The sequence below is a fragment of the Lipotes vexillifer genome, unplaced genomic scaffold (assembly GCF_000442215.2).
Source record: "Lipotes vexillifer unplaced genomic scaffold, Lipotes_vexillifer_v1.1 scaffold43, whole genome shotgun sequence".
NCBI classification, from domain to species: Eukaryota; Metazoa; Chordata; class Mammalia; order Artiodactyla; family Lipotidae; genus Lipotes; species Lipotes vexillifer.
In genome coordinates this window covers 607,420-619,707 of record NW_006770037.1, presented here as the reverse complement: position 1 = coordinate 619,707, position 12,288 = coordinate 607,420, and the positions used below count along the sequence as shown (strand labels likewise).

Below are 12,288 nucleotides of genomic sequence, written 5' to 3'. Positions count from 1 at the left end.
ATCTGGTCTGACTGTACACTGTATGTTTATAATGGTACTAGCCTAGAAGCTTAAAATAGAAAACACAGTAACTATTTAGGGTTTTAAACAAATTACAAAACTACATCCTTTCTCATTCAACAGGAAAGCTTAAATCGAAAGGCACTGGATCTTAAATGCAATTGGTTGTTCCTCTAAAGGCCATGGAACATGCTCTTTGACGGTAGGTTTTATAGATCCTTCTGATACCTTCCACGAAGTGCCTTGTCAGCATGTCTGTAGCCCAAACCACTGCTGAAATGTGTGTTTGCTCTGTTTTATTAGGGTAGCTTCATTGTATTTATAAACTAACTTTTTTCCATTTCTTCAAGGAACCATTTCAAAATGATCTTCCAGATGCTGGGTAACTAAGCACTTCTTAACTACCATCCTCAAAGGTCAACCTATTTACTGGCATTTGACTGTGTAGAACAGGAAGTTTGTGTTGCATCTTTTGTTCTTAATGAAACCCGACAACAGAGGACTGAACGCATTAGTCTCAGAACAGGAGGCCTCAGGATGGCAAAGACCCAAGGGTCAATTATTGAATTAATTGATAAAAATCTAAGAGCTTGGAGGTCCCACTTTTCTTTCCGGGAAGAGGTTTCATTCATATATGCAAAAATCTGTAAGAAGCAAAAGGGGAAAAGGATGTTAGTTTTACATTGTAGCAGTGGACAGGCTTAGACCATATGCAATTTCGTAAGACTGAAAAGCAAAACGTGTTTTGTGTGTGGTCGTAGTGGTGAGAGAGGGGTAGCAAAATCTCACTCCTCTCGCACATGTTTATGCCTTACAGACACTCTGAAACATAAGTATTGTCTCTTTCTGACAGATGAGAAAGTGAGTTAATAACAACATGTTGCATTTACTTCCAAAAACTGAATCTGGCTTCATTACAACAATTCAGTGAGAGGGCACACAACAGAGCCTGTGTTCTGGCCATTGGGCTGCCTGGGTTTGAATCCTGGCTCCACAGATAGCTTTAGGACCATAAGTAAGAAAACTAACCTCTTTGTGCCTTCATTTCTGCATCTTTAAAATGGGTGATAACGATAACAATACCTATTCTTGGGGTTGTTGGCAGGATGAGAGGAAATCATCCGGTCAGCTACTGAAAACTGCTCACTTAATAAGTGCCCCCGCAACGTTAGTCTTTATTATCTCCGTTTTACCAGTGAGGACACCACGGTGCAGAGAAGGTGAGGGACTTGCCCAAGTTCCCAGGGCTGGTCAGTGGCCGACTCAGGACACAAATTCCAAGTCCCTTGACACCAGAGCAGCGCTCACTGTGTGCTACATCCAGGTCGCCTATGTTAGACCAAAGGTCTTCAGAACAAAGTCCTAAACACCGGAAAGCTGACACATCTTAACGCATTGGCTACTGACACATCTTTACGCATTGGCCAATGTCCTCAAAGCAGTATACCAGCTCTCATCCGATTTCTTAGATATTTAGGGAACAACACAACTTTTTGGTCAGATTGCAGAGAACAGACCAGTACATGCTTGATAAAGATCAAACATTTCCACATGGCTTACAGAAAAGAGAGAGATACGTAAATCACACCTAGTCTTTTGAAACCAGTTGTTTATAGAGCTCCTGGGACTTTCTTACCAAAGGCAGCTGGTGAGTTAGAGAGCTATTCCTTCTTTCCTCCACTCTCCCTTGCCAGAAGAAGGAATGGTTTGTTTCCTTTTCCCCCCACTACTTACTCTGCAGGCATCTGGCAACTGGATACACAAAGCAAATTGCAGGGAGGGAGAAGGGTAGTCATCTTCGGGTTGCTTATGTTAGGACAATATCAGGAAGGTTTGGCAGCCATAGGTGTTTATGCCAGAGAATCTTGGCTTAAGGGAATGGAGAAAAGACTTGGCAGATGAGTAAAGGAAAAAAAGAAAGAACTGATGGTGGATGTCCCTGAGTATACAGAGAAGAGGAAAGTTAGGTGGGGATATGCAAGGGAGCAATACTTTTCTTGTCAGCTAAACTATTTTGGATGAGAAATTGATAGTACTTATATGGTGTATTTAAGGAGCGATTTTGAAGTTTAGGAATTCAGGATAACAGTGTACATAAACCCAATAGATTAAAATATATTAGTCACCACACACACACAACTGAGCATTCTGTTGTAGAAAAAGTCTGTAGCTGAGTTTAGATCTAATTTTGCCAAAGAATATAATACTGGATTGTCTAGTGGGCCATGTAGAGAGGGCTCAGCCTCTAGTGTCATGGGTCACACATCAAGATGAGTCAGGTTTTCAGTGGTAAGTAACCCAAACCATAGTTCCTGATCTCTTTAGAGTGTGACAGACCAATGAGAAGTGAAAAATGGTTTTAGAGGATGAAGCAATTCTGTACTATTTGTTTCCTTTCCTTTTCATCCACTATGCTGAGTAATTTTTAGAAATGCTTACAATTTGCATTTTAGGAGGCGGCCAATATGTTTTAGGAGATAATTTCCTCTTTTACGCTTGGAAAAGAGACATACCTTGAAGCTCTTGACGTAAGTTTTGTCTTCTCCTACCTCTCCATTTTTGTTCCTTCGGTTCTTGGCTTTTGCCTAGAGTTCACCATTTTCGATCTTGTGGACCCTGGGTTTTTTCTTTTTAATTTAAATTATACATAGAATAGAATTTACCATCTTAACCATTTTCAAGTGTCATTAAGTGCATTCACATTGTTGTGCAACTGTACTCTTTGTATTTTTGTTTTCTGTATATTATGATGTTTTGACATCATAAAAACTTTCCGGCTGGGGAGGGACTGCCCCTTCCAGGGCTAGCCAATTCTTAAGAGATAGCCAAGGGCTCACCCAGGAGCAATCGCTTGATATGCAAACTAACCAATGCAGAGCTCCGCTGTGTGGCCCTTTACCCCTAGGAGGCAGCTTTCATCATTCCAAGGCCTGGTACGGGGTGACTAGGGGGCTACTTGGATAGCTTAGAGCCTGTCGAGATGCTTCACAATAGCCAGTCCTAAACTTTTTACCCTACTCTGCCTTGTCTTTCCCTCAGAAACTCCAGCGAAGTCCGTGGCACAGGCTCTCCCCAGCTCCTGCCTCTTTTTCCTCCTGACCTGCACTGGTACTTCCTCGTGTGGCCCTGCACATTACGCAGTGCTTCCTGTTTTTCAGACCTGTGAGTTTGCTAAACTGTGTTTCCTGGAGCATCTCCTGTCTCCTCTTGTGGCCGCACTTGACTGACCATCATATAAAAAGAACAGGGAACAGCAACCATCACCACCATCCATCTCCAGAACTTTTGACATCTTCCTAAACTGAAACTCTGTACCCATTAAACACTAACTCCTCATTCACTCTCCCTCCAGCTGATCCTGGATTTTAATTAAAGGCTGACACAATGGATAGAAGTCAATTAATTAATAATGTTTCAGTGATGTTCTGAAGTTCAGCTTCAGAGTCTGGTAGAATTTATACATGCTTTTGCACATACTACAAATAAATCTGCTATGAGAAAAGTACCAAGGATTAATGTAAACCAGCCTAGTGAATTTTAATTCCTTAGGACAGACTCTCTCTATAGGGCTTTGCTAAGAATACAGAGCTTGTTGTGATACCTGGAAAGCGGCACAGAGGAAAATTAGTATTCTTTTGCCTTCCATAGAATCCTTGCCACCTCCATGGAAAACTTTATCTTGGCACTGACCTGGCACCGTTTCTTTCAGCTACTTTCCTACCTTTAGTGTGACTACATAGTGGGTTCAGAATTTTAGAGTAAATGAGAAATTTATTTGGCTGTGCACTGAAATCACCTGTGGATAATTAAAAATATTCTGATGGAAAAAACAGTTTAAAAATAAAGAAATAAAAATACTCTGATAGCTTGCTCCCTCTCTCAGAGACTCTGATTTAATCAGCCTGGGCTGTAACCCAGGTGTCAGGGCTTTTAAAGTCCCCCAGGTGATCCTAATATGCAGGCAAAGTTGAGACCCACTGCTTCAGACCCTTACCCCAAAATTGAAATAGTTTAAAATTATTCATTTATCACACTTAAAAACAAAAGACCCACTTAGGCCTGGCCAATCAAACAAATGACATGGAGCTTCCAGAATTCACTTCCTGGTCATTAATATCAAATGATTTTCCTTTGGAAACTGAATCCTATGGAAAGAGTAGCTAATATTTACTGAATACCTGTATGCCAGGCATGGCGCTAAGCAATTCGTGTCTTGTTGTGTTTAATCTTTATACAAATCTGTAAAGTGTTATTACTCCCATTTTAGTAAGGAGGAGATCAAGGCTCAGACAATCAGTTATCCTGTCCCAAATCACACCGCAGCTAAGTAGGGAAGCCACGCAATTATAGTAGCAGGACCCAGACTTTCCTCTTAGCCACTACACACTCTGCTACCATCTATATAAAAAGCCTCTGATGTAAAGTCTCACATGAGATTCACCACTGACTGATTATGGGTTTGTAGGAGACTTTTTTTCCAAATGTGTCACAAAGATTTATGGGTATTATTTCTCCTGTTTATAGATTTTAAAACCATGGCTATATCTAAGTAGCTACTTGGTTTTCTTTGGGTCTTTTCTTTCTTCCACGCTTTCCACAGCTAGATGGCAGGCATCACCTTGACCAAGGGTGTAGACGTAATGCACCACTTCTCTTTAGGGAAAAGGACCATAGTTCTTGCTGTCTAAATGTTTAAAAACCAGTGTAATTACGTCATTATTTACAACCACAATTTCATAATATCAAATGGCAAAGGAAAAGGTGTCAAGTGAAAACACTCATATAGAAGAACTTTCTCGTAAAAGGTAAGGTGTGTTAAAACTCTTTCAACAATCCCCAAACACATCATTGATGATGTATGAATGATAAAGGGCCTTCCAGTAGTCCATGGATATTAACTCAAAATATCACCAGGCAAAGTTTGTTTTGGTTATGCGTAGAGATTTCTGAATTTCTCTTTCATCCCTACTAGAATTGTGATACTGTGCATGTATGTAACTGACAAATTTCAAATCAGTTTTACAACCCCTATTCATGTTACATTTTACATAAAGAGTACCAGGAATGAATGGGAAACTCCAGTACTCTTTATTTGAGTTTGCTCTGTATTTCAAAGATCAGATTTCCACTAATCAGAGTAACCTAGAAATTATAGCCCTAAAGAATTTCTAAAGATGAAGACCTTTTAGAATGAGTCAATGGTTCACTCTTGAAATTTTAGAACTGAATAAAATGCATAAGCACTTTATCCTAATGACATGGGGAAAACAGTTTAAAATGACCAGAAGTTATTCACAATTATTAGTAAAGTAGTGAGAAAATGGCTAGATATGGGTTGGAAATTAAAAGACAAACAGTATCTGAGTCAAGAATGGAAGAATGGAGGTCTGATATATTTCCTGTGTCCTGTTTCATTTCAGGAAGGAAGTTTCTATTTATCACTGTGAAATGATGACAATATCTGATTAACATGAGGAATGCATTAATTTACGCAATATTCCTTTAGTGCATAAACAGTTTGGAATATGTTGTTAGTCCTACGCATGACTTTATATTGGATTGCCAAAATAATGCTTTTTAAAAAAATCAGTTATATCTTATGTGTACCAACAGAAAATTTTATGTGAGGGGTAATCTGATTATTTCTTAATTTAGACCCGCATTTACACTAGCCGATCTCCTAAAATCTCAGACTCAGCCTTTTAATGCATAGGTCAGTGCAGAAGAAAAAAGAAACTGTACCCTTGGCCCTAGCTCAGGCCCCTTGATCTGATAAGGAGAAAAAGGTCTTTGCCATTGTATTTTTAAAGCTAAAAGTTGAAATTAAGAGACAAAGTGGGCCAGATATTTATAACATATTCACAATTCTCTTATAAACCTTGGATTAATCTTCTCATATGTTACCCCTGAGATGAGTACTTTCTGACAGTATTGTGATTAAAAGCACAGGCTCTGTGCTTAAGCTGCCTGGCTTTGAATCCTGGCTCCAGCACTCACTCACTAGCTGTGGGACCCAGAGTAAGTTATTTGCCTCATTTGTAAAATGGGAGTAAAAATGCTACCTATTTGACAGATTGCTGTGAAGATAATGGATTGATGTATGTAAAAATTAGCACTCAAAAATGTTAGCCATTCAGGACAGGAATAAAGACGCAAACATGGAGAACGGACTTGAGGACACGGGGAGGGGGAAGGGTAAGCTGGGACAAAGTGAGAGAGTGGCATGGACATATATACACTACCAAATGTAAAGTGGATAGCTAGTGGGAAGCAGCCGCATAGCACAGGGAGATTAGCTCGGTGCTCTGTGACCACCTAGAGGGGTGGGATAAGGAGGGTGGGAGGGAGACGCAAGAGGGAGGAGATATGGGGATATATGTATATGTACAGCTGATTCATTTTGTTATAAAGCAGAAACTAACACACCATTGTAAAGCAATTATACTCCAATAAAGATGTTTAAAATAAAATGTTAGCCATTTTGATGTTGATAATAATGACATTTGAAGTTGAACTTGACTTCATTACACCGTGCTGGGAATTTAATATTTTGAGTTTCAATTCCCAAACTTTGAAAGTCCTAGGCTGCCATTCTTGGAGGAAGCAGTAATTGTAACCTGTGCACACCTTGGGACAATGGCTGACATTCGCTAGCAGTTCAGGTTTCCTCAATTCCCCACTCCCCTCTTCTCATTCCTGGAGTGCTGATTAGGCTGTTGTTCCACTGGGTACACAGCTGTGAGCTCTCCTTGCTGGGCCAGTGGCATGGCCCACTTTGAGGGCCACAGAAAGCAGTTCTGTTATCCCGAGTTAGAAAGACGCAGAGACAGGGTAGCTTGCTAGTATTTTCTGGGACACAGGAAGAAAATTAGTTGGAATAGTTCATTAATAATTATTTTACATTGATACATTTTGCCTCGATAATATTTTAGATATACTGGGTTAAATAAAATATATTAATAATTAATTTCAATTGTTTCTTTTTACTTTTTTGTCATGTGGCTACAAGAAAATTTGAAATTCCTTATGTGGCTTGCATTTGTGGTTCATGCTGTATTTCTATTGGGCTGCGTGCGCTATTTTAGAAGAACAGGAGAATTTCGGAAGGCAACCAGAAGCCCTTGCCTTTTCTATCAGAGCCCGGTTTAGGATATGTGGAAATGATTCCTGCCTTGGGCGGGAGATTGGTGTAGGCCATTTCTGACCACAATTTTAGTGTGGGCCAAGTAGAATAAAAGGACATGGGGGAAAAGCACCTCCCAGGGACACATGCCAAGCATTCTGAAATAGCAGAATGTAATGCACCATTCAGTAGCTTTGAGTTTTGAATTGTCAGATAAGCCTTCCAAGAAGTAACTAAATTCTGGATAGTGTAGCATTTCATAATGCTTAAAGTGCTGTGTAAATGAAAGATACTGACAAGTATCAATAATCTAGTGATAAAATAAAATTAGTCAATGGTCAAAGTAAATTTCCCTATTGAGAGATGACTTGGTACTTCCCATTTAGGGTACAGTTCAAATATCTGTTTTGCACCTACTGGGTTATCTGTAGTTCATCTGGAAAATGTGTCATGTTAGCCCCAAGGCAAGAAGTCAGTGTAGCCAACTTCCTAGATTACATTAACACTAGGCATTTTCCCCACTCTTTGTCTGGGAGTCTTTGCCCATGCAAACACGCAGAAGAGACCCTAGATAATATTTGCTGATACTGTCAATACCAAGGAGTGGCTTGAAGGAGCTAAAGCCCCCTCATAATCTTCATCTGGCCCCCCAAAGCCATAAACAGGCTCTCAAATAAAAACTCAGCTTCAAAGCAAACTTCCTACGTCCCCACCCTTTCTAACCAGACTTCTAGTTCTTCCATTTGGCAACTCTGGAGTTGCCCCTGGCTTAATAGTAAATGAAACGAGTGTGTGTGTTTGCGTGTGTGTATCTGAAAATCAACATATGGCAATGATGGAATTCTCATGACAAAAGGCAAATTTACTTGAAAACTGGGGAACCTATTGAAAATCACCTGCCTTTATTTAAAAAAATACAGTTTATGCTGCGGGTCAGTCATGATCAAGGGAGAGACCTTTTCCTCCTGCTCTCCACCTCAAAGGGAATAACAATCCTTTTCACAAGTGTGTGGTCACCTCTGAGCCTGTTCCCAAGCTATTTTAAGTAGCTGAGGGTGGAAGGTATTTTTATACGTACACACTCACAAATGATAGATAAAACTCTAAGGACTGACATCCTGATTCCCACCAGTCCAAAACAGGTACCCCCCCAATTCAGAAATGGTTTATGTCTCTCATGTTAAATTCTGAGTTGTTTAGTGGAACTTGAAATGCTTTCTCTCACAGATACGTGTATGTTCTGCATCCTAGTCCCAAGGCCAAAAAGTTAATTTAGCTCCTAATGTAGTTCTACCAGTAAAACAAAACAAACTTGTGGAAGCCATGTTGGTTTCTACCCCACAGCATTTCTGTTGCAAACTCCCCAGCTCAGGGTGAATGGGAGATGCAGCCTCCCACATCCTACCTCATTTTATAAAAGGGCATCTTTTACATACTCCATCTCATTCCTCTCAAAGTGTAACTTATTGATTCAGAGCAGCTTCTCCCTGACAGAAGATGGGGCAGAAGTGTGAGGACAGTGGGGACCAGGCAGGAGAGAACATAGGTAAGAAAGGGAGTTAATTTGTGTGTGTGGGAGGGTCATATCTAGGCTTTTAGGATCCTGTGTCCTCTCCCACCCCTAATCTAAAGCAGTGAGGGAGGCGGGAAGTAGGATAAAGTTACTTCTTCAGCCTCTACAAGTCACACTGACCAATGGCAGCATCGTTTATCTTTTTCTTTTCTCCAAGACTGTGTCAGGTGAGAGTCACTGCCAACTGTTTATTCCCTGTAGGGTCAGTCTTGTGCTTCTGAAGATTAGGAAGCGGAGCTGCTGAAACTGAGCTCTCATTTCTCTGTGAGAGGCCAGCACATGCTCGGATACATCCCAGGCTCTGCTACCCACATTACACCTTAAGAGGCTCCAACTCACAGCATCATGGAACTAACCACTGATGTTGCCCCCAACCAGGGCAGCACCCAGCCCAGAACCTAGGCAAGGCGTTCCTCCAAGCAAGCAGCCTTTCCTCTAATTATCATTATGAACATATTATGAATTTTCATGGCAACAAAGAGTTATACTCCCAATATGTAGTTTGGGAAATCTGTAAGCTAGGTTTTGTTGAACTTTTAAGACAATGAATGCTCTGGACTTCTGGCAACATGGACCCTTCTCACCTGGGACCATTCTCAATGGAAGGCTAAGGGTTGAGTATTACATTTTGTTCTGGGAGAAACAGAAGGCAGAGCCTGGAGAACTAGCGCCAGTGGATGGGGGCACCGGGAGGCAAACTACAGCTCAGGGAAGTCAGGTTGTAACTGACAACTACCCAAAGGTGGAAGGGGCTGTTTCTTCGTCAGGTACTAAGCCAGACTGGCCTTGTACAGCGGCTTCGGGCTCTAGGGTGGCAGTCTGCGCCGGCTGGGTGGAGAGCCAGGACTCCCCTTCGGGGGGACTGTGCTGGTAAATGAGAAGCAGTAGCGTAGAGGTGCCCGTTTGCTGGGGTTAGGGAAGTAGGAAGCGGGGCAAAGGTGAGAAGGGAGAGGGGAAGGCTATAGACCCTTTACAAATGAGGCCATAATTTTACAAGTTGCAAAATGTGTGTGGTGGTGGGAGTAAGAGGGGAGAGTGTGAGAAGGCTGCCCAGTTCCTCTGTGGAAGTGAAGGGAGCGACTCACCGTGAAAGGCAAGGAGCAGACGGCGAAGGTGATGGTCATGATAGCCAGGAGAATGAGATGGTCCGTCTCCTCCGCCATGGATACCCTTTCCCCTTTCCTGTGGCTGCCAGGGCCGCCCCGGCTGCTGCCCAAGGAGGGTCCGGAGCGGCTTCTCCTGCCCCGGCGATGCATGTGGATGAGGTTGAGGATGACACTGAAGTTGCAGGCGAGCACCGCGATGATGAGCAGTAGCAGCAAGGTGGCGTAAAGCCGCAGGTACGTGGTCTGCTCATGCCCGATGAAGCACCACGTCCCAGGGCAGTACTGGGCGTACTGCCGGTGGTCCAGCAGCGGCAGGGAGCAAAAGAGCAGGGAGACTGTGTAGATGGCGGGCAGCACAGCCAGGCCACCACGGCACGTGACCCAGCGCTGGTAGAAGTAGGGGTGTCCGATGGCTAGGTAGCGCTCCAGGGCCATGGCAAAGAGCATGAGCATGGTGGCCAGGCTGAAGAAGGTCATGGAGAAGGCAAAGTAGGTGCACACGCGCCTCTGGGGCTCCAGGGCCACCAGGGTCTGGTTCCGCGCATACGAAGCCAGCACCACGGGGCTGATGAGGCAGGTCCCGAGCAGATCGGTGAACACCAACTCTGTCACCAGCACGTGGAACAGCGAGGTGGAGTTCCCGCGGCCGGCGCTGCGCCCCGAGTCCCCCAGCCAGCGGCGCACCAGCAGCGCCAGCGCGATGAGGTTCCCCAGCACCCCGGCCGAGAACATCACGGAGCTGATGGCTGGGCTTTCGCCGGAGGGGAGCCACTGTCGAGTATCGCAGTTCTCTGGCCAGGAGTCATTGGAGGTATTGCCCATGGTGGGGCGCCGGAAGAAGAGATGCGTCCTCCTCTCCCGCCGGCCTGCACCTGGCTGGAGGAGGGTCTGAGAGCCGGAGTGCTCCGAGACACCCAGGGAAAGGGGAGGGACCGAAATCCAGAGCCCCCTGCCGGCCGCCAGCGCGCATAGAGGGCGGGCTCTGCCCGGGTCTCCCAAGGCTCGCGGAGAAGCCGCTCTGCTGCCGCATCCATGCGGCGCTCCAGGCCACTGGGCCGGCGCGCGCCCAGGGAGCCGGCGCCGCCGCCGCTTCCACGTCTCCCGGGGGTGGCGGCTGTCCCAGAGCGAGAACCCGCGAGCCGCCAGAAGGTGGGCGCGTCACACTGCAAGTCTCTCCGGGGAGCGCGGGGGCGGAGTGCGCGCTGGGCGAGGCGCGAGGGTGGACGGTGGGAGCAGCGGTCCTCGTTCTCCGCTGCTCGGCTTGCTAGATGCCCGCAGGCTGCTTGAGCACCGCTGGGAAGTGTTTAGCCCTGGTAGAAGTCTGGGAGGAAGTGCGGGGCACTGGCGGGCCTGCGCAGGATTCACAGAAGGCGGGCAACGCCGGGGAGAGCTAAGGGACTCACTAAACAGTAGAGAAGTTAGGAGGACCCAGTTCCGTGAGACGTGAAAAAGAAGGGAACAACAGACACCAAAGACGGCTTGCAGTAAGACCAATATGTTCTTTTTCTTTTATTTTTAAAAGCATTTTCAGGAAAACACACCAAGAAGGCGGGACCAGAGTTAGGAGGAAGTGAAAAGCAAGCCTGTGCATTCAAGGAACCAAAACACGCATACACCAAGCTGCCTGTTGCACTGTCGTTTTGATTGGCTTCCCAGCATTTCGCCTTTTCTTATGTCAACACCATAACGGATAACCACTTGTTTAAAAAACCAATAAAAAAAAAAAAGGAAAAAAAAGGGAAATGTTCCTTGTGATTGTGTAGAATTGTGTTTGTGGGCACAGCTTGAAACCACTGCACATTGTTCTCTACTCAAGCTCAGCCACGAAAGAAAATGTTCAGCCATACATGTTTTTCATGTTCAGTTAACCGTTCAGGACCCATCTGAAAAGAACCGTTCCTGGTAAAGTTGAATTGGTAAGTGGCCAGTTTCAGAGACTGCAGCTGACAAAAACGGTTTCTAACTACCCCCTTTCACATATGCAGTCATGAAAATGGGCTGATGTTTAAAACAAAAACCCCAGTTTGACAGACAACATGGGTAATTATATTTTGTAAGGAAGGTCATACTCACTTGGGGAAGGATCTGCAAAGGGAACTGGAAAAGGGGTGTGGGAAGTCATCCTCTGAGAGTAAAGGAAAGATTGCCTGCTGAAGAGCACCCCTTCCTGCAGCCTGCTTGCAGTCTATGACTATTTTAGCTCACTTTGATGATTCTGGCTTGGGAATTAGGTTGGGGATGGGAGTCCCAACAGCACAAGCTCACAGGGGGTTTATTTTCCACATGTAAGAATGTCAGTGGTGGCAGGCTGGTGTACCTCCAGGACTCTTTCCTCCGGCCTGCCATTCCTAGCATGCTGGCTTTCTGTCTACATTCTGTTCCCCACTGGTCAGCAGGATTCAACCAGAGAAACAGAACCATGTCATCACAGAAGTTCTATTGGACAGGGCTGCTTTGGACCTTACATGTTGGCGGGAGAAGGTGGG

The 12,288-nt window shown here is 44.5% G+C and overlaps 1 protein-coding gene across 1 annotated transcript; it reads right to left on the bottom strand.

The window, feature by feature from the left end:
* Positions 1-410: 410 nt before the first annotated feature.
* On the bottom strand, positions 411-10,624 carry PTGER2 (prostaglandin E receptor 2). The gene is given in 2 exon segments (XM_007445954.1): positions 411-644; positions 9,782-10,624. Coding segments are annotated over 2 exon segments (1,077 nt in total).
* Between the last annotated feature and the right edge of the window lie 1,664 nt (positions 10,625-12,288).